The sequence below is a fragment of the Nansenia antarctica genome, assembly GCF_963989245.1.
Source record: "Nansenia antarctica genome assembly, chromosome: 20".
Classification (NCBI taxonomy): Eukaryota; Metazoa; Chordata; class Actinopteri; order Argentiniformes; family Microstomatidae; genus Nansenia; species Nansenia antarctica.
The window spans coordinates 19776531-19804151 of record NC_137693.1 but is presented as its reverse complement, the minus strand read 5'-3'; the positions used below and the strand labels follow the sequence as shown (position 1 = coordinate 19804151).

At 45.6% G+C, this 27621-nt stretch overlaps 1 protein-coding gene across 1 annotated transcript; it reads right to left on the bottom strand.

Moving 5' to 3' along the window:
* LOC308174429 (carboxypeptidase D-like) lies at nt 1-27621 on the bottom strand (the record flags this gene model as incomplete). Its single annotated transcript, XM_080549508.1, has 24 exons — nt 1-191; nt 651-756; nt 857-1042; nt 1358-1489; nt 1760-1806; nt 1932-2027; nt 5593-5739; nt 6305-6443; nt 6564-6759; nt 6922-7194; nt 7531-7697; nt 7774-8016; nt 8500-8603; nt 8736-8900; nt 9462-9653; nt 9805-10277; nt 10770-10939; nt 11184-11326; nt 11785-12035; nt 12845-13381; nt 14022-14062; nt 24494-24676; nt 25203-25259; nt 27607-27621. 24 exons carry the CDS (start codon nt 27619-27621, stop codon nt 1-3), a joined length of 4254 nt encoding a protein of 1417 aa, XP_080405634.1.

The window sequence follows — 27621 nt, the reverse complement described above, 5'->3', positions numbered from 1 at the left end:
TCATCCATCACTGTCTGTCTCTTCGTCAAACTCCAGCCTCAGCGGGGACTTCTCAGACTCCATGGAGACCAGATGGAGGTTGTCGCGGCGGCGGCGTAGCCATCGGACTCCGTTCCTGAGCCGACTCGATTTGGCCGAGCAGCAGAGACACCTCGCGACCAGGGCAATCAGGACTACAGTCACCCCGGCAACTAAGGGAACAGGATGAGCAGCATCAGATATACCGCTAGACTAGTGGTGCATCAGATACTATAGACTTTCTAACCCTGGTCCTGGGGAGTACTACTAAAGGACTACTCCTACTTGTCCTACAAGTACTACCAAAAAATCAACAATAATGTATATATGTACAATATAGAAAATCAACTATAATCAGACGTTCATTCGTTGAGTTAGTGGTGGAACAAAACCCCCCCGAACATCTCTCCAAGAAGCAAGGCTTCTCATACTGGAACGCCCTCCCCAACCACATCAGACAGGCCAACACCCTGCCAACATTTAAACAGGCCCTCAAAACCCACCTCTTCAAGCTCGCCTTCACCAGTTAACCCTCTCCGTATTTGAGTGTCTGAAAAGCGTTATATAAGTCTAATGTGTATTATTATTATTATTAATAATAACTCCAATATCCCAGGGTGCTCTGGTCTCACCTGCAGCAGCCACAGCGGCCCCCTGGGTGCTGTGTAGAACGCCCTGATTGGCTTTACTGATCTCTACCAGCATGGAGTAGGCTGCACCCCCGGACGACACCAGCACCTACACAACACCACAAATACTTACACACTGTTTTAGTCTATTACACCCCCCCCCCCCCACACACACACACACACACACACACACTTTTCATGCCACTTGCCTTGTGTATCTGTGGTTGGTACCCTTGGGCAGTGACCTGTATCCAGTATGGTCCGGGGGAGAGCAGGGTGTGGAAGTAGCCCCCTCTATTGGTCACGCCACGTATTGTACCGTTCACCGTTACCACGGCGTCCACCACTGGATTCCCATGACCGTCCCTCACCACGCCCTTCACTCCTTTATGAACCTGAGAGAGAGAGAGACAATATTACCAGGACCAAGGGAAGATGGATGGGGATTTTTTTAAATATATATTTTTATAAAGCTTATTTTATATTATTATATATATATAATTATATTATTTTACTAGTTTTATATAGTGCCTTTCTGAAACCCAAGGACGCTTTACAGATTGTACTTATATTACTTTATTTAAGCGAAGAAAACAAAAAGACAGCGATAGTAAAAGAAAAAAGAAAAAAGGAGTCAATGAAAGATGAGGAAGAGGTTGAGAAGAAGCTAGGGCAACCAGCTGGAGGTGACGAGGGTGTTGTTGACTCACCTCCAGCAGCATGCTGAGTAGAGCTCTCCTGTTCGCCTCCCAGAGCGTGGAGAGCCACTGGGGCTGAGGATACACACAGCAGCTTGTGTACACGGTCAGCTCCGGACACAACCCTTCTGCCACGCTGTAGTCCTGTGACACACAGACAGACAGACAGACAGACAGACAGAAACACACCCACCCACCCACACAGTATGAGGCAGCAGATCAGTAAAAAGGAGGATTTAGAAACACAGGTCTACTACCGGTCCTCTGTGGCTCAGTTGGTAGAGCATGGCGCTAACAACGCTTAGATTGTGGGTTCGATTCCCGTTGGGACCATATATACTGAAAATGTATACGCTTTGGATAAAAGTGTCACCTGAGCTAAATGGCATATTATTTATACATATAGTACCGTACCTTCATGCTGCCCATATGACTTTCAAACATGACACCACCAGCAACCCCTGGGAAAACAGATGTGGAAGAATTCTGTCGGTTGACCACCCACCCAGAGTAACACACCTATAGTATCTGTGTACATAACTATCCTCCTTATCGATCAAAACCATCATAACTCCAGTCCCCTCACCGACATCACTCCCACATCCTTGATGGTCCAGGTGCATTGTGGGATGGTTGTTGGCATAGACAGTGGCCAGGTACCTCCCAGTCTCCTCCCTTGGTTCTGCTCAACAACACAGCAACATACATGTTGAGTCTAATCGCTCTCAATAATCATCAGGAACAGTTCATATACCTTGTCTATTTCTGAGATGATTCTGTTATGGCTTGGTTCTCAGTGTGTTACAGTTTTAAAAGGTGTGGAATAGCACAGTATTTAAACCAGATTTGCATTCAACAACACAGTGGTGATAGAATTATACATAGAGGTGCTGACGTAATCAAAGATGGCGCCGACCATGGCTGCTATGTTGCTACAGTTCGTTGTGTTCTGTCTGTTTTGTGTCTCTGTGTCCTGCCTAACGTCGTACACAAGCGACGTTCTACAGCACATGAGGGGTTTAACCCCACCGGACATCTTCCCCAAACTACTCACCCGTTCCACGGACATTTTGGATATGCTTGTGAGGGGGACCGCGTTTTTCGCCAGAACCGTGAGGTGGATCAGAAGGCAGCGAGGTCGGAGAGCTGGCTGTTTGGTTCGACTTCGGCGGAGAGGAACGCGACCACCACTCCCGGGCATATTCCTGAGCAACGTGAACTCCCTCTACAATAAAATGGATGAACTCCGGTGTCTCGTTGCAAGGAACAGCGACTTCCACTCCTCGGCTGTCTTCGCGTTCACGGAGACGCACCTATCTCCATCTGTCCCCGACGAGGCGGTGGAGCTAGAGGGATTCTCCGCGTTCCGGGCTGACAGAGACTTCGAGGCGGTGAGCAAGTCTAGGGGTGGGGGGTTAATGTTCTTTGTTAACGTGCGCTGGAGTTCCGAGGTGACAGTGCTCCACAAACACTGTTCCACGGCTATAGAATCGCTATTCATCCTCTGCCGTCCTTTTTATTCACCCCGTGAGTTCAGCTCATTCATTCTCGCGTGTGTCTACATTCCACCTGATGCGGACGTCACCGCAGCATTAGACACACTGGCAGAGCAATTGATGAGTGTGGAACGTAATTACCCGGACAGTTTTGTTGTTGTTTTGGGGGATTTTAACCAGGCTAATCTTAGCCGGGCGCTCCCCAAATACAGGCAGCAAGTCACGTGTCCCACCAGGGGGGTGAACACTCTGGACCATTGCTACTGTACAGCTCGTCAAGCCTACCATTCTGTCCCCCGTGCTGCACTGGGCTACAGTGACCACATCCTCATACACCTGATCCCTCGCTACAGGCAGAGGTTAAAACTGTCTAAACCTGTTGTACGGCGATTCAGGGTGTGGTCCAGTGAGGCATGTGAGCGACTCTGCGCCTGGTTGGAGAGTGCAGGCTGTGACCAGGACTTGGTGGAGTGGGCGGGGCCAGAGGCTGGTAACAATCTGGATGTATACACAGACACTGTTACATCATTTATCAGCCTTGGCGAGGAGGTGTGTGTCCCCCTCCGCTCCAGGAAGTCCTTCAACAACGACAAGCCCTGGTTTTCATCCCAACTCAGGCGTCTGAGGTCAGAGAAGGAGGTGGCTAGGCGCAGTGGGGACGTGGACCGGGTCAAGCAGGCCAAGTACAGGTTCGCCAAAGCGGTGAAGGAGGCGAAGCATCGCTTTTCGGAGAAGCTGCAGAAACAGCTCTCTGAGGGGGATTCCGCCTCCGTCTGGAAAGGCCTAAAGACCATCACCAACTACAAACCCAGGTCCCCGCTGATGTCCGACAACCTCCCCCTCGCTAACGAGCTGAACGAGTTCTATTGTAGGTTTGAGAAAGAGAGGTTCCCGCCCACCCCCGCCCTCTCCCTCCACACCCCCCGGCTACAACCACCACCCCCGTCCCCCAGGGGGGCCAATGTCCCTCCTGCTACCCCCACCCTCCCCCCTCCCCCCCCCCTCCCTCCCCCCTCCTCACCCGCCCCGCCCACCCCCACCCCCCCTTCCCCACCCCCTCTCTCTGTCACAGTGCGAGAGGTAAACAGACTGTTTAAGAGGCAGAATCCCCGGAAGGCAGCTTGTCCGGATTCCGTCTCTCCCTCTGTCTTGAAGCACTGCGCCGACCAGCTGGCCCCGGTGTTCACCAACATCTTCAACGCCTCGCTGGAGCTGTGTCACGTCCCAGCGTGCTTCAAGGCATCAACCATCATCCCCGTCCCCAAGAAGGCCAAGGTCACAGGCCTCAACGACTACAGACCCTTCGCTCTGACCTCCGTCGTCATGAAGGTCCTGGAGCGCCTTGTCCTGGCCTACCTGAAGCTCATCACGGATCCTGTGCTGGACCCCCTGCAGTTCGCGTACAGAGCCAATAGATCCACGGAGGACGCCGTGAACATGGCTCTGCACTACGTACTAGAACACCTAGACACTGCAGGCAACTACGCCAGGATCCTGTTCGTGGACTTCAGCTCGGCCTTCAACACGATCCTCCCACACATCCTGGAGCACCAGCTATCCCTGCTGCAGGTGCCGGTCTCCACCTGCAGGTGGATCACGGACTTCCTGACTGACAGGTCTCAGCGGGTGAAGCTGGGGAAGAGCATTTCCAGCTCCAGGACCACCAGCACGGGCTCCCCGCAGGGCTGCGTCCTGTCTCCAGCACTATTCTCCCTCTACACCAACAGCTGTGTCTCCCGCCACCCCTCGGTCAAGCTCCTGAAGTTTGCAGACGACACCACCCTGGTGGGCCTCATCTCCGGGGGGGACGAATCTGCCTACAGGGGTGAGATCGAGGGGCTGCAGAGATGGTGCAGCTTAAACAATCTGGAGCTAAATGCTCTAAAAACAGTGGAGATGGTGGTGGACTTCCGAAGGAAAGCAGCCCTGCCCCCTCCCATCACGCTGGGAGGTACCCCGGTGGCCTCCGTGGAGTCATGCCGCTTTCTAGGCATGACCATCTCCCGGGACCTAAAGTGGGAGCAGAACACCAAGGTCCTCACAAAGAAGGCCCAGAAGAGGATGTTCTTCCTCCGGCAGCTGAGGAAACTCAGGCTGCCGAGGTCCATGATGGTCCAGTTCTACACGGCCATCATAGAATCCATCCTCACCCACTCCATCATCACCTGGTTCCCTGCTGCAACGACCAAGGACAAGGCCAAGTTGCAGCGGGTGCGACGTTCAGCAGAGAGGGTGATCGGCTGTCCCTTGCCCTCCCTCAACTCCCTGCATGACACCAGGGCTCTGAGGAGGGCAAGGAAGATCATGGCTGACCCCTTCCACCCCGGCCACGGCCTCCTCACCCTGCTTCCCTCTGGAAGAAGGTTGCGGCTGCCTAAGGCACTTAAGGCCCGCCACAGGCTCAGCTTCTACCCCTCAGCCGCCAGGCTGTTAAATGACTCTGGCTTCCCCCCCCCCCCCCGCCCCCAAGTCTGCCCAGGACTGAACTGGACTCTGTAAAAAAAAACTCTGCACTGCACTTTACTTTATACCGCACTATCCAATGCACTGTTGTCTGTCCTGTGTTGTTGTTGTGTTGTCCTGTTTTTTGATATGTGAAAAAAGTATAAACGCACTTGCTGTGGTGACGAAGCAAATTCCTATATGTGTAACGCATAGTGGCAATAAACGTTATCTCAATCTCAATCTCAATCTCAATCTCAATCTCAATCTCAATCTCAATCTCTGGGGTTCCACATTGTGACTGTGTACCAGGATTAGGGGGTCCGTCGTAGGAGTACGTGGCCCGCACCGAGCCTCCGTCCAGGCTTACAGAGAGAGCGAAGCCCCCCTCCTGGATCAGACCCATCAGAGCATGGGTCTCAGGCTCCACACCAGAACTCCCAGACCCGTTTCCTCCTAGGGAGAGACACCGACACCGATATAGACTCACTCGCAAGATCATGAATGTACACTGTACAGTACAGTGCCTGTACAAAGTGGCTAAAACTAATCCAAAACATTATTGCAAAGATTTAACACGACACAGTTAAATTAATGAATTTATGCCCAGCCATGTTTAGAGGTAGCTAGCTAACATTACATTGATCATACTCATAGACTTTTCATTTTTCAAAAAATGCCGGTCGAGAGAGGACGCTGGCGTTGCTTGTTTTCGCTGCTTCTCCGCCCGAAATCTAGATATACTTGCAGTATACAGAGTAGAGTGTCCTACAAAGACACTTAGATTTAGATCTTTTTTTATTTTTTTATTTTACTACTCGATCTTTTCAGTTTGTAAAGTCTTTGAGTGTCTAGAAAAGCGCTATATAACTCTAATGTATTATTATTATTATTATTATTATTATTATTATTATTATTATTATAAGTGTGTATCATGTATTAACTCTCGGAAAGAATGTCACACTTGAAAGTTCCCTTACAGAAATCTAAAGTTCTGTTGGAGCTAATCATGCAGACTGACCATAGATGAAGTCCTGATCCAGGTCTGTTCGTAGTGCGTTGGTGAGTCCTGCTGTGGAGAAGCACTCCCCTACCTGAGCCCGCTCTCTGCCATCAGGGTTCACACAGGGCACGATCACCACCCGCGTCCTGTCAATCAGCTAACACACGCACACAGGCGAGCATGCACGCAAGCACACGTCGCACAATAAGATGAGAAAGAAAGGGGTGCTTATGTCATCATCATTATCTCGATGGTGGTGAGTTCATGGTATGGTTACCTTGGTGACGATCGGGTTCTGGCCGTAGTTGATGCAGAGAAACGCCGCCAGCTCCAGCAGCAGCTCTGTGCCCACAGGTGCGTTGCCGTGGATACCCGCCACAAAGCGGACTTTCGGCTCCGACGGTTCGGGCGTAGAGGGTCTGTCTGAGATCTCTAGAGCCCAGATGGTCCTGAACTCCACGCTCTGACCCAGACTGGGAGAGACACAGAACCAGAATCAGACTGGGGTCACGAGACAAATAAGAAAATGCACTCATTATTATTATTATATTTGCTGATCCAAAGTGAAATAAAAAACTAGGAGATGTCAACCACAATCATGAGACAATGTTCGTGGAGTGTTAAGTGTGTAGTACCTGCGCAGGTGTGTAATATTTGGGTAGTTGAGGGTAAGCCCCATCAGGTATTCTGCCCGCTCCCTGTAACTATTGTAACGTATGCCGACAGGCAGGGCCATCCCGTGGATGAGTCTCTCCATGCCCCGCCCGGTCGACAGCTCTTTAATGAAGTGGCCAAACTCCTCCTCGTCCGAGTCCAAAACACTCTTTCCTTGTTCCACTGGCAACCGGAACTCTACCTGCTCCACCTCACCGGCTGTGACCAAAGCAAACACTGTGACAGAAGAGTACCTGGAAGTAGAGTGAGAAATAGTGAGAGAGACAGAGAGAGAGAGAGAGAGAGAGAGAGAGAGAGGGAGAGAGAGAGAGAGAGACAGACAGAGACACACACACACACACACACACACACACACAGACACAGACAAAGACAGACAGACAGACACACACACACACACACACACATACAGAGTGATAGAGGGGGTAGGGGGGGGTGAGAAAGAGAGCAGTATATACAGAAATCTGCTTAAATGAGAGAGAATAAGTAGCCTAACAAATGACTATAATCAATGGTGTACAGTAAGCAGCTGCTTGTGAGCGTCACCCACACATTCCCACACACACACAGACCCGTTGGCTGACGCGGAGATCTGGTATCTCCCCGGGGTGAGCAGTCTCCAGAACTCTCCCCTCTGGTCTGTGCGGACCGTGTGTTCTGCCCCCTCTACTTTCACACTTGCATTGACGATTGGAAGACTGTGAATGTCAATAACTCTGCCCCTCACCCCAACATGGACCTGCAGACCAGAAATGAACATGTCTCAGAAGTGCGTGTGTGTGTGTGCATCCAAGAGTGTCTCCGTGCGTGTTTACCTCTCTGATGAGGCCCAGTAGGCCATTCTGGTTGTCTTTCCAGTAGCTGTGCAACCCTTCAGCCGGAGGGTAGTTCACACACCCCACATACACACTCATCTGTAGGGCACTAGTGTGCCGGTACGCCCAGTCCTGCATGGACACCCCTCGAGCTGTCCCGCCCGTGACGCCGGTGTCCTCATAGGAGAACGCCATAGGGTTTGAGTAGTCACACCCAGGGCCCTGCATCATAAACAGACTCACCTGGAGGAGTGGTTAGAGAGAGAGAGAGAGAGAGAAAAGAAAGAATTAGAGGAGGGGGGAGGGCATGCAGGGAGTTATGGAGGAGATGAAGATCGGGGGATTTCTTTTTAAATTATTTTTATTTTTTTACTTATCTTCAGTTTCAGCAACTTGTACAATCATGTCATGTTTTGTCTACTATTTTTTTCATTTTTTTAGCTGTACACGTATGGTCCATGAGTGTGGTTCAAAGCAAGACACACAAAGCAAAAAAGAGCGATCAACAAAAACATTGAGATGTCAATGACGGACTAAAAGTAAAGATTTTGAAAACAAAGAAAAAGGGTAGGGGGGGTAGGGTCAGGTGGGGGGGGGGGGGGGGGGGGGGGTGTATGTGTGTGTGTGAATGCAATGCAGGCGTATATCTGTGTATTGATATGAGAAGATCGGGGGATTTTAGCAACAATGTAAGAGTATTAGTCAGAAGAGTGGTCTAACCCTTACATTAGAGTAGGCCTGTCCCAACATCTTAAACACCGCATCATCAGGGGAGGCGTAGGCCAAGGCGCTCTGATCTTCACTGTGTGGATAGGTGATCTTCAACGAGCCTGAGAGAGAGTAGAGGGGGAGATAGACTGTTGCTGGTAACCATGTCCCACTCCCACCCTGCCTAGTCTTACCTGAGACTAGAGGGGGGGGGTCTTCTACATTCTGTTGTATGGCAGGAGCAGTCCACTCACCTCCATACAAACTGACAGACAGCACAAAGGGATGAGACTTCATCCAGTTTACCATGGCGACCGTCTCAGGTTGGAGGGTCCGACCGGGTTTGGAGCGGTCAGGGAAGTCGGTGTTCAGGTCGACGTTCCTGCTGTTGTTGTGTCCTTTGGAGCGGCTGGCGTCTCCTGGAAACAGAAATGAGATAAATCATCAAAAGCGACCAACCTCCCTCCCGTGCCAGCGTTTTAACACAGAAGATCAAGTCTGACACAGCCTGGTTATGTCATACAGTCCTCTCCTCTTGAAATAACATTTCCTCCATCTCTATCTATAAAAACAGTTTTTGTTTCTATAGTTTTTGTTTTTGTAACCCTAACCTTTCTTTTTTGACCATTTTAAATTGTAAACAATTACAGGAAAGAAAGTCAAAGTTGACCCAGACATATTTGATATGGAATTGAAGGTCGGCTTTGCAGAGCCTTTAATAGGTCACACTGTCATTCTCTTACTGGAACTCCCTCCCCACAGTGATCCGCAACGCCCCCACCCTGGACTCCTTCAAATTAGCCCTCAAAACCCATCTGTTCTCCAAGGCATTTGGCCCCATAGTCATTGTTTTAGTTTTTGCTTTGTTTGTTTTCTGTTTTGTCTGTCCGTTTCATCCCCTTGTACAGCGTTCTTGGGTTTTTGAAAGGCGCTATATAAATTAAAGTTATTATTATTATTATTATTATTATTATTATTACCCTCTCGTGCCACCTCATACCCATCAGGGTTCATGGAGGGCAGGATGTGGATCCGTGTTCTGTTCACCAGCCGGGTCACCTCGGGGTCGTCACCGTAGTTAAGGCACAGGTAATCCAGCAGGTTCAGGAGAAGCTCCCGGCCCACTACCTCATTGCCATGGACGTTACCAACCAGCATCAGTTCTGGTTTACCTGGGAAGGGGAGAGGAGGGAGAAGAGGAGAGGGAGAGAGTATCATGTAATAAGGTTGAGACTGAGGGATGAGAATAAGCACTAGAAGCATACAATGAACTCGTATGGTCCGAGTGTACCTGCGTTTACCGACGCCTCTCATACACTGTACGTTTACCTGTCTCTTTTGCGTTGGTCTCGTGGACTCCAGGATCAGCTGTGATCTCCATGACGTAGAGCCGCCTCCCCTGAGCTGACTGGCCTATCGAGTACAGCCGTGTGACGGCAGGGTATTCGGCGCTGAGGCGTCTCAAGAAGAACTCCATGTCAGAGTAACCGTGGTGTCGGAACTCCCGCGGCTGGATCGGAACGTGTCTCGGCCGGGCCTCGGCGAGGGTTGACATGGCAACAGCAGCATTCGGGGTGGGAGTGAGAGGGGTCGCCATAGTTTCTATGGTGACACCGACGGGTGTCACAGTGGTTTCAACGGAGACAGTGGCGGTGGGGCTGGGGCTAGGTGTGAGGAGAGTGGTGATGGGGGTTGGTAGAGGGGGAATCTCCTCACCCAGTTGCTCCATGGAGAAGTTGAGCTCTGTGGCATGTCCCTCTGCCACCTCGACCCTCCTGACTGTCAGAGGAGCATACCTGAGGCACGGAAAACAAAGTGAAACAGGGTTGGAGATAAGACTGGGGCAAGTATAAAGTACAGACATGTATTTCTACATTGACAGTAAAGCTTATTATACTGTAAATGATCATCCGTCCCTCGTGCCTCTATTAATTCAGTTTACCTCGCAGAACACATTTATGGAAATACGACTAGGCTTCTTCAGCCTGACTATCCAACTTAACCATTCTGATTAGTAGACGCTGACCACTGTGGTCTCTCCCATGTCCCAAATTTGGGGTGTTAGACAATTTAATATTGCCTTTAAATGACTAAATAATTAAATTAAGATGATAAAAACCCATCCTTTTAATATTGCATTTAAGTTACAAAATATTTAAATTAAGATTATATAATGATTAAAGCACTTTTGAGCTGCAACGTTTGCAGGAAAAGCGCTATTCAAATAAAGTTATTATTATTATTATTATTATTATTATTATTATTATTATTATTATTATTATATTTACCCAGGAGAGCTGGCTGTGATGACGTAGCTTCCAGGCATCAGGAGACGATAATAGTCCCCAAACGTCCACGTGGTCACGTTGTGACGGATCCCTTCCACGGTGATCCTAGCGCCTGGGAGAGCCATCCCCGACCTGGCAGCCATCACATAACCTCTGACCCCTATATGAACCTGGAAGAGATTATCTAAAGGGTTAGGGCCAGACACAATCAGTTTTTTTCCATGAGCCAATCCTGGAGCCCCCCCCCCCAGAAATAATTTGAAATCAAAAGTGTCAATGTGAGTTCTATGTTTGAAACAAAACACACAATTTAGCTATGATAACATTAACAAAATAGACAGACGACACCTCCATGTTCAACAGATTGCCCTTGTCAAAGGTCAACAAATCAACCAATCAAAGAGGGGTCCTCACCTTCTCCATGTAGGATAGCAGGGCCTCTCGGTTGTTCTCCCATTCTATGGAGAGCTGGGAGGCATGGGGGTACTTACAGCAACTCAGCGACAAGGTGACCTCCATACACTCCCCCTGCAGGTAGTTATAGTCCTGCATCCCTCCTGAGCAACACACACACAAACACATCTCCTAAATGTATACTAAATAAACTCCTCAAAAAAAGTTCGGAAATGTTATTTTGGTTGATTATTCCTCCCCTTTAATAATACCAACTGGTATTGTATTTTATATCTTTGGAAATCCTTTACAAGAGTGAATACCAACAGAAGAATATTGCAGGGGATTTTGGCACATTTTTTGGGGCCGCTACCCACACGTTTAGCTGTGTTACTCATTCCATAAATGCATGATCCTTACAAGATGTACCTCGTTGTAAAGGTGACTAATCAGGCTTTCCAACGATATAAAACACAATAGCAATTGGTATTATTAAAGGGGAGGAAGAATCGACTGAAATAAAGTTTCCAAACTTCTTTTGAGGAGTTTATATACCAGTCTCCCCTGGATGGTCTTGATTACAACACACAAGAAACTGCCAGGATTCCATTCATCCCTGTACCTTTGACATCAGACCACTCTGCCCCCTTGGTGATGCCGTCCTTAAAGCCCTCTGTTGGGTTCTGTGGGCACTGAAGTTTCCCTGGGTTCATCATCACAGGGTTGTGTTCCATGTAGGACAAGGCCAGGAAATGGAAGAGGGTGTCGTCTGCTGACTGGTTGTAGACCTCGTCCAAGGGGTGGGAGGGAGGGTTGTCAAATGGATAGCTGGCCGCCACAGAACCTCCGTCCAGGTTACCTGACAAGATGAACCTGAGAGGTAGGGGGGGGGAAGGGTAAATCATATACCACTGCTGATTATTTGATCGCTGTAGGTCGATTGATTCTTTAAGAAGCACATTGCCCCGGCCCACAATATTGACCACCCCAAGTGGCTAACTGACAAGTTATGGTCCAAAGGATTGGAAAATTGAGATGCATCAGGGCAGTTCTGTGGGAAATTCATCCGAGCCTATCAGATTGAATGCTAAATGAAAGCTACGTATCGATATGTTTGGGAAATTAAGTCAGAAATTAACGTCTCAATCATCTTCCATCATAAGAATAGAGATCAGCAAAGGCTTTGACTTCTGGTCAAACATATGGAGAATTCCTGTGCCTCATAAAACTCTGGTTTGTTCCCCAAACAAATCGGTAACAGAACTACTGAAATTGAATTGGCTATTGGCTCTCAGGTCTTCTGACGCTGGTTTTCTCTGTGTACCACATGTACAAAAGAAGAGATTTGGTGAGGCTGCATTCTCATTTTATGCACCCAAATTGTGGAATGCCCTGCCAGTTTACATTAGGGATGCAACCTCAGCAAATATGTTCAAGTCAAGACTAAAAACCCATCTTTTTAATATTGCCTTTAAATGACTACATCATTAAATGATGATTATATAATGATTGGAGCACTTTGAGCTGCAACGTTTGCAGGAAAAGCGCTACACAAATAAAAGGTTATTATTATTATTATTATTATTATTATTATTATTATTATTATTACTGGGAGAACATGACAGGGAGGCGCTTCAACTGTATAAATCATGTGAGAATAATAATTGTGCAATCAACTTTACTTTTTCTGCCGAATCCAATTCATCACGGCCACTACTTCGGGTACGTCGCTCTGGGGGACATCGGTGTTGACCCACCGGTCAGGAAAGCTCCGGTCCAGGTCTCGGTGTTTGGCGTTCTCCCGACCCTCGCCCGTTCCCTGGCACTCGCCCTCCTGCGCCCTCTCGAACCCGTCCGGGTTCATACTGGGCAAGATGGAGATGTCGGTTCGGTTCACCAGATCTGTTACGCGCGGGTCCACTCCGTACCGGGTGAGCAGGTGCTCCACCAGGTAGACCAGCATCTGTCGGGACAACGCCTCGTCCCCGTGCACGTTCCCCACGAACTTGACCCGGGGCTTCCCGGGGGTCTCCGTGATGGGGTGCGTCGTGACGCGCACCGCCCAGAGCTCCCGGCCTTCCACCGAGCGCCCGATGCTGGACAGGCTGGCGACTCTGGGGTGACGCCAAACCAGTGATCTTAACATGAGGGTGAGAGCCTCGTAATTGTAATATTGATCATAGGTCTCCACGGGTTCTGCGGATTCGTTTGCTTGGTTACTAAAAAAACATACCAACATTAGTACAACAAATGCGTAACGGAGACTCGAAAGTTGAGGAACTTTTGAGGGCGTTAGATCGTTTCGGGTTTTCAGCGGCGGCATGTTCACATTGCCTACCTTCTGAACTAATTAATGTCCCCTGGATCACCTGTTATGCTGTGACTTCCCTTGGGCCCTAAAGAGGGAGGGCTTGCCACGAAAAAGATATGCCATATCGTGACGTTAGAATTATAAGGTTCTATCTCCATTTTTGGTCAAAATTGAGTTTTTTACATAATCTGATCCATTAGGTGTTTATTAATGCCTGTGTGGTGTTATCTTTAAAATGTTGACTTTTTTGAGTTAGTAATTCATAAAATACAAAGGTTCCATCTCACAAAACATAATGGAATGTAAAAACGTTGACGCTCAATATCTCTGAACTACCCTAAACGGAGATAGAACCTTATCATTCTAAACGGAGATAGAACCTTATCATTCTAAACGGAGATAGAACCTTATAATTCTAAACGGAGATATAACCTTATCATTCTAAACGGAGATAGAACCTTCTCATTCTAAACGGAGATAGAACCTTATCATTCTAAACGGAGATAGAACCTTCTCATTCTAAGCTCACGATATAATGGCCAAGTTACCATGGGATGAATCTCAAGAGTCTATAGAGGTTTTCACTGATCTGTAAACACAGGGAAGGTCAGAGCAATGTGTTGAATACCGTTTACGCTTTGACCTGTTAATGAGAGGACGCATTATAGACTATTGATAGACATCGCGACCACTTAATGCTTTAAAATACATATATATATATATCATATATTGTTCTTGGATGAGGAACTATTTCAAGGTAAATAAAATGTTGAAACTTGTGTCTGGAAGTCATTTGTTTCATCATCTTTGCCAATGTTTTCTAAAACGTTTTAATGTCATGTCAATGCATCATAGAACTTTTATTTACAACAAGCATAACAAAAAAAATCGCTATTATGGCGATGTGCTGTGCCTATTCTAGACATGCATTGTCGGTGTGTGTGCACTGCGTTTATATCACAAAGTGTACATTTGATAAGTAAAGGTAAGCTAGTGTCGTGTATTCTTATTGATTATGAATCAAAGAACAGTTAGTTTAAGATAATTTAATTAGTTACAGGCAGGTTTATACATTACATCTGTTCTCCATGGACATCAGGGTGGGAAGAGGGCTCTCTGTGTCCCTCTCTCCCCTTTCCCCTCCAGAGGGGAGGGGCCAGCGTGCATGTGTGTCCCTGCCCAATCCCCAAAGGTCCCTGCTGGTCATCTGTGTCCCTGCATGCCCTGGCATGTGTGTGTGTCTAAAACATACCACATATTCATACATAGATCATACATACTACAGAAATATACTACACATCCCCCCTCGGACCACCCAGAGGGTGTTCCGAAACTAAACTACCATAAAACAAAAACAAAAACACAAAACCCCACAAAACATCCCAAAAAAAAAAAAATTTTTTTTTTTTTTTTTTTTTAAAATAAAATTAAAAATTAAAAAATAAACAACAACAGACAGAAAAACTACACCAACACACAACACAAGAAGCACAATAACACAGACCAACCCAGGACCAGTATTAGGAACCAAAGATATCATAAACAAAAAATAGAAAACAACCAATAATAAAAAGAATTTTGAAAATAACAATCACAATTAAACCAAACACAGTTCATCATGCACAAATCAATACAGCAACTTCCAACGACCGATGTTTTCTTTGTCCTTGAAGCGTCGGGGTCAGAGGTTACTAGCACTTGTACCCAGTTGGAGAACAGCCTTTACCGCTGTCTCAGATTGATAACACTTCCATAGTCAGCAGCTTCCATTTTCGTTGCGCTAGGAACAGAACCTCTTTCCTATCTTTGCATAACCACTACATCACTTCTCAACTGACATCAATCACATACGATATAGAAATAAACAAACAATACACAAATAATGACATTCAGTTATCATAACACATAATTTTCCAACAGTAAGCATAGGACAAAGGGAATGCATTAATGCATAGATCTTCACCTCAGGTGAGGACTAGTCTTCTGAAAAGTTCATTAACGTGGACTGAGTGACTGATTTTCCAAAAACAGTCAATGAGGCCCTGCCTCCTAAGAAAGTCAAAAATCATGTCTGCTATAATAGGTGCTCCTATCTTGGCAAAATAAGTTTCCCATTCCCCTAAGACCGTTTCCAGCCATGCTATCATCTGCTGTCCATTCCCGTCGTTCCCTTTGATCTGCTGCTTCACTACCCTATTCATAGTCTTTAATCTTTTCCTAACTGGTCGTCATCCGTCAGTGTCATTGAGGTTCGGGCAGCCGCCTGGTCCCCTCCCACGCTGATCAAGGTCTGGGGAGTCGCCCTCAGCATCATCTGAAGCATGGTGCAGGCACTCGCCAGCATCCCCAGTAGCACAGGTGTCCAGGCTTTGGACACTCCCAGGCTGGACCTCCAGACTGTCAGCACTCTCTGCTTCGTTGGTTTCCGGTTCATTGGCATCTGGACAGCTTTCCACTGTCCCCTCGGTTTCAGGCACTGCCGGTAATGTCACTGGCTGTAACACTGGCATTGCCACTGGCTCTGGCAACACCACAGCATCTCCTCGTAGCTCCTCCTTCTCAGGTTCTCTGGGGACCTCGGCACCTGTTGGCACAACATCCTGCCTACTCTGTACATCCACCCCCCTGTCCACCACCCGTGGCCCTATTGGGGTAGGGATATGCCCAGACACCACTGGTGTACCCACTCTGATGTTGTTTCTCCAACAGACCCCACATTGACCTAAAGCATGGTCAATCTGTTCCATCAAATATGGACTCCAAAACCCATATTTCTTGGTGATCTTGCGTCTCACCTCCCCCCTAGCCACATGTGCTAATCCATGAGCTTCCTGTATTAACATGCCTAATAAATCTGAGGGTGCTACAACCAACCCCTCATGATTCCTCCATAGACCTGTGTCATCCTGACTTGCCCCCCTTGCTAGCCAAACGCTCTTGTCTAACGTAGTTACTCTACTCTGTAACATCAATAAATCCTCAAGTGTGACCATGCCCTGTAATTGCTTTTCATGTGTGACCAGAAGACCTTTACCTGCCTTGTCTGCTCCTGTAATGGCTTTGGCTGCATCCTCTGCAGCCCTGTTACCTTGTGTGACATGTGATGAGTCAGACCTGTGTGTGGCACACTTCACTATAGCTAATTCCTTTGGCTTCATCATGGCTTGTAACAGCTTCATGATCTGTGCGTGATGCTGTATAGGCGTACCATCAGTTCTCTTAAAACCCCGCCCCCTCCATACAGCTCCATTAAAATGACAAACATTATGTGCATAGGCAGAGTCGGTGTACACTGTCACTCTCCGTCCGGTTCCCAAGTTGCATGCTTCTGTGAGGGCAATCAACTCAGCCAACTGAGCCGAGCAAGGCTGAGGAACTGCCTCAGCCTGTTCTACAATAAACTTTGAATTCTGTGCTTTAACTAAGGAATACCCAGCGCACAACGTTTCTCCTACCCCGTAACAAGACCCATCAACCCAATATTCTATATCAGCTCCCTTTAAAGGCAAAGCTTGTAGGTCTGTTCTATGCTTAATCACTTTGGCTGTCGATGGAACCTGAGCACCGCTGTCAGGTGTGCATTTTACTGTACAGTTCAATTGGCATAGAGCATCTCTCCCTAGCAGCCCTGTTGGCGTGTGTTCTGACACAAGTGTTGACAGAGTTGCTCTCTGTCCCTTGTACTCTAAGTCTACAAGCTCAGTTGTAGGAATCAGCTGTTTAATTCCCTCAAATCCGATTGTCTTCACATATTCTCTAGACATAGGGAGGTGCGTGGCGCCTTCAGGCTTCTGTGTCACCACCAGCTGGCACCTCCCACTCGGATCTTCCGGGCACCCCTATAGGCCAGCTGCTGGGCCTCCGTAAGGGTTCATCACTCCTGGAGCAGGTGTAGTAGGGGGCCAATATCCTCCTCCTTGGCTCCCCCCTGCGCCCCCCTGGGGCCTGTTGCAGCAGGCACAGGCTAGATGTCCATTCTGGTCACATTGGCATGGTTCTAGCATCTCCTTCCCTGCTGCTGTCCATCCCCCTGGTGGTGGTCCTTGGCCAGGCTGTGTGTACATCTGGTAGGGAACCGCTTGCACCCCTGGTGGCCCTTGTGGGTATGGATACCCCCCTTGTGGCCCCTGTGGGTAGGACTGGTAAGTAGCAGGATACCCCCCTTGTGGCCCCTGTGAGTAGGACTGGTAAGTAGCAGTCTGCACTCCAGGTGGCTGTTGCTGTGGGGCTAAAGCCTGCACTCCCTCTATGTTCCTCTCGCTTTCAGTCAATTGCAAATGAGTCAATATTCTGAGGGATTCTTCGTCTCGTGCCTTCTGTATCTGAATGTTCTTTCGATATAACTCCACTTGATGAGCTACGTGGTCTATATAAACAGCTTTGTTCATGTGTCGTAGCCCCACCACTTCTGCTAGCTTATCCTTAACTGGGGTAGGAAGCCCTTCTTGTATTTTTTCCCTGATTATGGATTTTTCTAAGGGGTTATCTTCAGCGTCTTTCCCTGTCACACTTCTCCATTGAGCGTGCATACGGGCAACATAACCCCTAGGATTCTCATCCCCCCCCAGTGGCTTCACAATGATATTGTCTGGGTGAATGTGAGTAGGGTAGGTCTCTCTGATTGCTTTCCACAGCCTGCCTCTGTTTGCTGCGAAGAGCTCTGGATCATAAACTGATGTATTGATATATCTATGAAGTCCTGCCTTCATCAATATTTCCTGCATTGTATCCAATCCTGCAATAAAAGCTAAGAGTCTTTTCAGGTCTCCCATCGCGGCCTGCGTTCCTATCAGTATCACGTCGACCTGTCGCGTCCACGAATGTCCTCCCTCTTGAAGAACTGGGAGTTTCTCGATCACTTCAGACAAATCTGTATGATGCCACGGATGATATTCCATCTTGTTACCCCGAATCAGCACTGGACAGTTCTTTAATGTATTTGATGACATTCGGTGACAATCTCCCTCTTTCTCCGGGCGTCTTCTCCCACCTTTCCTTTCGGCTGTGGCTATCATCTTCCTGCCCTGCGCGTTGTAGCCTCCATCTGCATTGTCGTCATCACTTGAGTCTGCACTGCCATCTTCGCTGTCATCTTCCTCGTCACTCCTGTCGTCCCCTTTTCCCCTTGACTCCTTCTTCTTCTTCTGGGAATGATCCTCCAGTGCCTTAGCATATGGAGGGGGACTGGAGGCAGAACACTGAGCTATTTTCTGTCCCTCTACCTTAAATAGATCTAAAATAGCTAACTCTAACTTGCGTTTCTCTGATCTAATCTTTCCTCTTTGATGTGCTTTGTGCCCATTGATAAGTATTTCCAATGTTGCAATTAATTGTAAATTAATGCTGCCCTCTTTCGGCCACGGCTGTTCAATGTATGCCCAACGGCTATTCCATTTCGTAGACATTTTGCTAATTTCCCTAACAAGAGGATTCATTTTTTCCACTACAGCCATAGGGGATAACGTAGCCAACATTCCACGATGTTCACTAATATCTTTTAACAGCTTCGTGGAATTCGACCCCATTCTACTTGTTCAATATGCTGACAATATTCTATATTAGATAAGGTGTACGCTTCTTACAACCCACCTTATTTTGTCTTGTTTGCTAAACAAATGCTAGTCCAATATAACTGTATTGACCATCCCCACAAAAACCCTGCAACTTCAGAATAACAGACTTGCCTCTTGTGTATGTCAGTGCAGTATTAACTTAAATCTAATAGCTGTGTAAGTACTTTATACTTAAATGTGTTTCCTAATTGTTTATGAATGTGTCACTTAATTACTCATTCAATACTAATTACAGTTCTGGTCAACACAATTATTAAATCACAAAGGCTGATCAACACCTAAGTATTCACCGATCCACAAAAACCCTTTTACTGCTTCAACTATCAAATATGTACTATTCTGCTATTCCTTAATCAAACACTGTGGAAATGACCTAACTAAAATAAAAGATGTAAATTACAAATATTAATTATAACCTGTAGAGAAATCGACTTGTTATTTGGAAAAGAATGAATGATTAATTATTAATTACACACTTAAAGAAATCGACTTGTCATTTGGAAGGAATAAAATGATTAATTATTCATTACAATCTGTAAGGAAATCGACTTGCTACTCGGAAGGAATGCACAATTAACTAGACTTAGTCATTTACTTCATTGATGTAATCCTGTGGAAGAAAACGTCATCCCTAGACCACTATAAACCAATTGATCAAAGTTTTGTAAAAACTGAAAATGAAATAATCTGAATAATTAATTCAATCAATTTGTAATTACTTAAATTAATTGAAGTAACCATCCATTTATCATTGTAAAAGACTATTTCATCGACCTCAGCTGCATTTCCCTGAGGATTTAGTGTTTTAAAATGTATTGTCGTATTTCGACCAGCAGATGGAGCTGTGCTCCGGCTAACGCGCATCGATTGCGCATGCGCCAACTCTTAGCCAAGGCTATGAATGTTTTAACCGTAACTCTAAACTATTTAAAACACCCCGAGATCAATTCACTATATCTCTATCTTTTCTCTATAGTCTATGTAATGCAACAATCACACGCAATCCCCCTACGTGTCCGAAGCCTAAAGGCCAGAGGCAGATCTCATTCAAATATCCTACGTTCACGTTTCCCTCATAAAGATGGCGTCTAAGAATAGACTCTCTGACACACTGCAAATGGCGTCACGTTTCCCTCATAAAAATGGCGTCTAAACTCCGCTGCTCTGACACACTGCAAATGGCCGCCCACACAACGGCGTCCTCTCACACAGACAAAGAGTAATGGCGTACTCTCTGCTACAATACAAAATAGACTACCGAGTCCACCCACACTCCAACACATAAACACAACCTCACCGAATTTTACACAAACACACACGATATTCCAATACCGTACAAACAAACCTTACCATTAAACACTATATTTTACAAAAAACGGGCTTCCAAGTCCGGCTCTCACAATCCACCCATCAAAGATTTATGAAAAGTTTGCATCTATTCCAACAAGATTACCGTTACACAGATTCTTTTGACTATAACTTATCTGAGATTTACAGTTTATTTTAAACACACCAATCGACTAGAGAGAGATTTCTGCAGAAAATCTACCTTCTTTGTTAGATTGAAGTTCGCAAAATACTGTAAATTAAGTTACATTTATCTCCGTCGCTTGCTCGCCATTTACTGTCGTGTATTCTTATTGATTATGAATCAAAGAACAGTTAGTTTAAGATAATTTAATTAGTTACAGGCAGGTTTATACATTACATCTGTTCTCCATGGACATCAGGGTGGGAAGAGGGCTCTCTGTGTCCCTCTCTCCCCTTTCCCCTCCAGAGGGGAGGGGCCAGCGTGCATGTGTGTCCCTGCCCAATCCCCAAAGGTCCCTGCTGGTCATCTGTGTCCCTGCATGCCCTGGCATGTGTGTGTGTCTAAAACATACCACATATTCATACATAGATCATACATACTACAGAAATATACTACACTAGCTAAGTAAGTATCTAGCTAACTATGATTGGAAACAAAGTACTATCCAGTTAGAATTAGAGAAGATCTAGTTGTGTTTTCCTGCTGGTCTCCTGCCTGGGTTTGAACAGACTTTGGGATCAACTACAACATCTCCATAGCCTACGCTACATTATAACTTTGCATCCTCTGAAAAGAAATGGTGGGATGGAAGGATCTTTCGCAAACAATAGCAACATTTAAATAGTTATGTTTATGTTCAACTGGAAAAGGTAGTGATCACAGAATTTCGTGTTTTGACTCTGCTGGGAGTTCGTTAAAAATGCCTTTAAAAAAAGCCTTTCCACCTGTACTGTATATATAGCCTATTGTGGTGGGTTGACATAATTCACCCACAGTACTATGGGTTGGGAGTATTGTTCCGCACGGACAGTTAAGTGCGTGGTACCCAAGTTGTTTAGTTAGATATAGTTACATGCTTGAAGTGTGTGGTTGAGACTCGTTCATGTCATTCAATAAACGTTTAGCTTTGACATTTGATACGCCGCCTACGACTCCCGTCTCTCGCACTACACTATATATATATCATACCTCCACTATGATTGGAAATTAAGTAGTGTCCAAGTGAAGTGCTCTTATGACACTCAACTCCTCCTACTGTCCCGGGCAGTAGTATCTAGCTGCGTCCTTGCAGCAGAGGGCCGAAAGGAATGTGGGGCCGAATGGAATGTGCCTTTCAGGACGGAAAGCGCCACCCAGTGATAAATTTGAGTATTGCAGCGGAGAACAGTTTCCAGTAGTGATAAATTGGAGTATTGCAGCGGAGAACAGTTTCCAGTAGTGTGCTATACAAATACAATTTATTACTATTATTATTATTATATTATTAAAGTGTGCTATACACTTTAACCATTTATTATTATTATTATTATTATTATTATATTATCATTGAGACAAAGTTACTAAAGTACATGGTTACAATAGCAGATGCTAGGAGTTCTATGGTACCTTGGTTATGATTTCAGCAGAAAAATACTGTACAATACTGTACATAATGGGATCCCTGAAGGGAAATTAATGCGTTACAGCAGCTCACTTAAGAAACAACAAAATAAATAAGTGGCAGGGGAACTCCTAACACTAGCATTATGATGCTTTTCAGTGGTCTAGTTTTTACCCTCTCTTAAAAGAGGATCTAGTTTTCAGTCTTTCTAGAAACACAAGCCACATGTTAGACCATTCCCGTGGTTACACAGTAAACCCCTAGCAGACGAAAGAACCCAGAGCATTTTATGGAACTCACCTAAGATCTTATGCATTTCCTCATGGCCAATCATGCGTGGGAAACACCTAGACGGAAAACACCCAACAACTGGCATTCTCCTTTATATACTATGTCCTTCATGAACGATTGATGCTCTCTCATGGCTGAACATTCAATACACACAATCAGTGAACGTTTTTGTAAACCACCAAGACATGAAATGCTAAGTCTATTTCACGTGTGACATAATGCTTACTCCTCCCAAAAAATCGCCAATACCTACTGTTTACAAGAGGGAATCCAGTTGGATTCTATTGAGTTTATCATTGAACCATTGAGTTTAACATTCCGATTTGTAGAACTGACTGATGAAGTGAGTCAAATGATGATCTCTAGCATTTATGAATGTTACATCTGTGATTTATGCAATACTTACAACATGAAGCCTGAAAGACTCAGCATAGATTGTGTATTAGTTATACATAATTGTGACACCAACCACATGTACTTGATTCCCTCATAACCTAGGGTTAGATGGCAAAGTGTTAACACACAATTGTTACCTATGAGGAACTACAAACAGAACATATACACACAGTCAAACCAAGAAATGGAACACGGATGGTGTTCCAAGTGCTATCCAGTTACCCCTAAACGCTGACCTTTCCTCAGTACCAAATCTTAACTCAGTAATGCAATACTGACGGCATCCTCTCGTGTTCCCAGTAGACTTCATATCAATAGGGTTTAGCTTTGTCAACAATACAGGGCAGTTCTACAAACAAGCCAGAGGATATACATACTGTATATGAGTAAATTAACTATACTTCATAAAATGTATTTTTCTTTTCTTTTTGCTCACACAATATATTAACAATATAAAACTCATAAGTAGTCACTGCAGCCGTTATCACAAGCTGTGCTCTTCTGTGTTCACTTACTTTTCCCAAAACGGACTTGTAATCTAAGTTGCCTAAACCAGATTGTCTACTTTTAAAAGGTCAGAGGACGGAACAGGTTTATTTGTTTATTTCTTTTATTGACAATCCGTGGCAGCTAGGAAGGAGGTAGGGTTGAATAGATAGAGGGATGGATGGAGGGCGGACGAGGGCACTGGAGGAACAGCTGGGGGACGGCCGTGGTGCTCAGGTATTGACAGGCCTGCTGTCATTATCAGCTGGACTCCTTCCCCTGCAGGAGAGAGAGAGAGAGAGAGAGAGAGAGAGAGAGAGAGAGAGAGAGAGAGAGAGAGAGAGAGAGAGAGAGAGAGACAGAGAGAGACAGAGAGAGACAGAGAGAGAGAAGTTGACAAGACCCTGGCCTGTACCGATGTTAACGGATCCTAACGCACCTGGACTGGTTCATTAAGATTGTGCTCAAGAGTCTGGAGGGGGTCAGGTTTATGTGACTGTGAGGACCAACCGTTTCTCTCTGTCTTACCAGCTGTAGAACGAGGTGGAGGAATGGCTCAACATGTGTGTGTTATGGGGTACTACCCGGGGGGACCAAAGAGGCGGCACAGAGCGAGAATCCGTTAGCCCGTGGGCGTGTTTATTCACAGGATTTAGGGAGGGGGTATGTGGGAGAATGTGTGGTGTGCTGATAGTCTTGGAGTATGGGATATGTGGATACCTATGTGTAATGCGTAGTCAAGACTATGTGTGTGGTCTACCGTGGGTGCGGGGTGACGTAGGCGGGCAGGGTGTTGTCAGTATGTGCGTGCGCCTGGCAACAGTACAGTCCGAGAGTCCAAAAGGGGATGTCCAAGGGAGGAGGGAAGATACCTTTCAATATCTTCCCTTTTGCTTCATTTCTTTGGCAATCTTCCGGTCAAATTCCTCCCTTTCACTGAAATAGTAGACATAAAAATCACAACTTTGTTGACAGAAACATTGTCAACAGTAAAAAATAAAAAATAAAGAGTACATCAATAACAATAATCATACATAATTCTTAATTACAGTAAATAGGGCGATAAGAGTTCAGGGCATTCTGTAAAAAAAAAAAAAAGTACTCTCACCTCTGATGTAAACATGGACCATCAAGGAAGAGCTGTTCAGCCTGCCGCAATGTTACATTTTTGAGGAGGGCAAGGCCATGAATGATAGCCTACCAAAAAAAAGTAAGTAATTTAATTTTTACGATTTTTTATATCTGATCCAGTCTACCAATACAAAACACAAAGCCATTATATGGGTCCATACACAATGGCACTATTGCAGGCAACCTCTTTATATGTTTTGAAAGTGCAGGACCAGCAATGATTATCCCTACCTCCGGAAACAGAACATCCAGGATGAACTTCACTTCATCTGTGAATTGCACCAGACATGGTGTTCTGTGTAATATTTCTCCAAGATGGCCGAAGAGGGTTTCCTGGTGTTCCTCGGTGCAGAGGTAGACAGGCACCTTAGGGGACTTCTTTAGAAAGTACTTCGCCTTCCCATTGAGTACATCCTGACAACAATTTTGTGGAAATTGGATCAGTGCATTGTGTGGTGGTTATGTGAATCAAAACAGGCATGAAATGTCACTTACATTCATACATTCATTCAAAAGATACAGTACAAGAAATGAGTCATAGTTAAATGATGTAAGTTGATCCTATTCCTAAAGACCCTAGGTGAAGCTTTACTTTGAGATCAAATATGAACATTTTGCAAAATACCAACAAATGCTGTTCAGCCGCCTGTGATTGGACAATGAGGTCCACCAGTCTCTTCTCCTCTGCAGAGTGGTCAATGGCTGCCTGGACATGGGCTGGAAGTTTTGTCGTGCTGGCCCTCCCGCTTGGGATTCTGTAGACCGGGTTATGGTTACCCTTAAGCAACCCTCTGGCCTCATTGGTCCAAAAGGCAAACATCTGGCCATACCTTTCAAACAACAAAATTAATTTTAAGTATTGGATAGCAAAAGGCTATGGCCTTGATGCCTGGGTGGACGAGGGTCCCTGATTGGACACGCCTAGAGGGTCGTGGCTTACCTGCACTCCTGTGAAGTTCAACATGGACTCCATGTTCTTCCCGTTGAAAATGTTCACCTGTCAAAGACAAAATATCCCACTCAGTTCCCTTACGCCCAAGCTTACACAAATACTTTGAAAGCGATGCTTTGTTTGAGCATTGGCTTGGCCAGGTGGGCGGGGGGGTTTGGACTTTTGGGATTATTCCATTGGTTGCCTTGTTTCAGGCAACACTGAATCAAGCACAAGTATTTTTCAATTAATCAAATACTATACAAACACAGGTCTGAGTATCTGTGTGTGTGTGTGTGTGTGTGTGTGTGTGTGTGTGTGTGTGTGTGTGTGTGTGTGTGTGTGTGTGTGTGTGAGTGAGTGAGTGAGTACTGGATACACAACACTTACATAGCCAAGGGCCTTATCTCCTCTGGGAACTCCAGTAATGTAATCTGTAAAAAAGAAGAATGCAAATAACAGAAATCAAAAGGAGGTGAAAGGGTTCATATGAAATGCCATACAGGACTGTGCAAACATCATCTCCACGAGCAACATCAATAGACTAGTCTTACCCTCCAGCACATTAGGTATGTCTAATGATACAGTAGCAGAGTTAGGTCTGTCTAATGATACAGTAGTAGAGTTAGGTCTGTCTAATGATACAGTAGTAGAGTTAGGTCTGTCTAATGATACAGTAGTAGAGTTAGGTCTGTCTAATGATACAGTAGTAGAGTTAGGTCTGTCTAATGATACAGTAGTAGAGTTAGGTCTGTCTAATGATACAGTAGTAGAGTTAGGTCTGTCTAATGATACAGTAGTAGAGTTAGGTCTGTCTAACGGCCAAGCTCCACCTGCTGCGTCGCGTCAACTCGTCATCGACGTTGCGTCAACTTCCCGTTGTCCAAGCTCCACCTGCTGCGTCGCGTCAACGTTGCGTCAACGTCAACGTTCTACTCTAGCTCCACTGGCATTTTTTGTATACGGGAATAATTTCACCCTTGACTGCAATTATGTCCACAACAATAACAACATCATACAGAACATTTTCCAATCAGGGTAATATTTTATCTACATATTCCCAAATAGATAGTTGCTAGTTCAGTAGATGTTCAACTAACTGTCAACAACATTTCAACTAACTAACCACTAATCCTAAACCTTGCCCTAACCTTAAATCTAACCCTATCCTTAACCATAAATCTAGTTACATACAAACGGAGATAGAACCTTCTCATTCTAAACTGAGATAGAACCTTCTAATTCTAAACGGAGATAGAACCTTATCATTCTAAACTCCAGACATGTCAGATGATGATCATACCAAAGTTTATTCATCTGATACATAGAGTATCCATTCCTGCAACAAGAGTTCACAACAGGTGCGGTGATTGACGCCCCAGGCGCCCACGTGGGGCGTCTCATTGTGACGTCTGCGTCCATCCACCGTAAAAAATCAAACTTTTTTGAAAGTCTACTTTGGACGCAGCCATCGGACGCAACGCTGACGCAACGCTACGCAGCAGGTGGAGCACCTTTCATTGATTACAATGCATTTGATCCCAATTTCGGACGCAACGCACATTAGACGCAACGCTCGATGGCCATGGTGGAGCTTGGCCGTAATGATACAGTAGTAGAGTTAGGTCTGTCTAATGATACAGTAGCAGAGTTAGGTCTGTCTAATGATACAGTAGTAAAGTTAGGTCTGTCTAATGATACAGTAGCAGAGTTAGGTCTGTCTAATGATACAGTAGTAGAGTTAGGTCTGTCTAATGATACAGTAGTAGAGTTAGGTCTGTCTAATGATACAGTAGTAGAGTTAGGTCTGTCTAATGATACAGTAGTAGAGTTAGGTCTGTCTAATGATACAGTAGTAGAGTATGTCTGTCTAATGATACAGTAGCAGAGTTAGGTCTGTCTAATGATACAGTAGCAGAGTTAGGTCTGTCTAATGATACAGTAGCAGAGTTAGGTCTGTCTAATGATACAGTAGCAGAGTTAGGTCTGTCTAATGATACAATAGTAGAGTTAGGTCTGTCTAATGATACAGTAGTAGAGTTAGGTCTGTCTAATGATACAGTAGTAGAGTTAGGTCTGTCTAATGATACAACTTAGCAGGTCTGTCTGTCTGATGCCATCTTGCTACCTCCGTTAGCACCGCGCTAGCTCAGTCATGGCCTTGTACACGATAGAATAGCCATTACACTCGACAATGTGGACATTAAACATGATATTATGGACCTTATACACGATATTATGAACATTATAAACGATATTAAAGTCATTTATACCTTTCAGAGGCTGTTCTATCTTTCTTTGTTTGCACCCGCGACGCCATCTTGCTACCTCCGTATGTGCTTTCTGTCGTAATAAACTGTAACACACGACTGTTAAACATATACGTAGCACGTTAGGGTTAGTTTCTACTTACTCTGTAGTGAGCCAT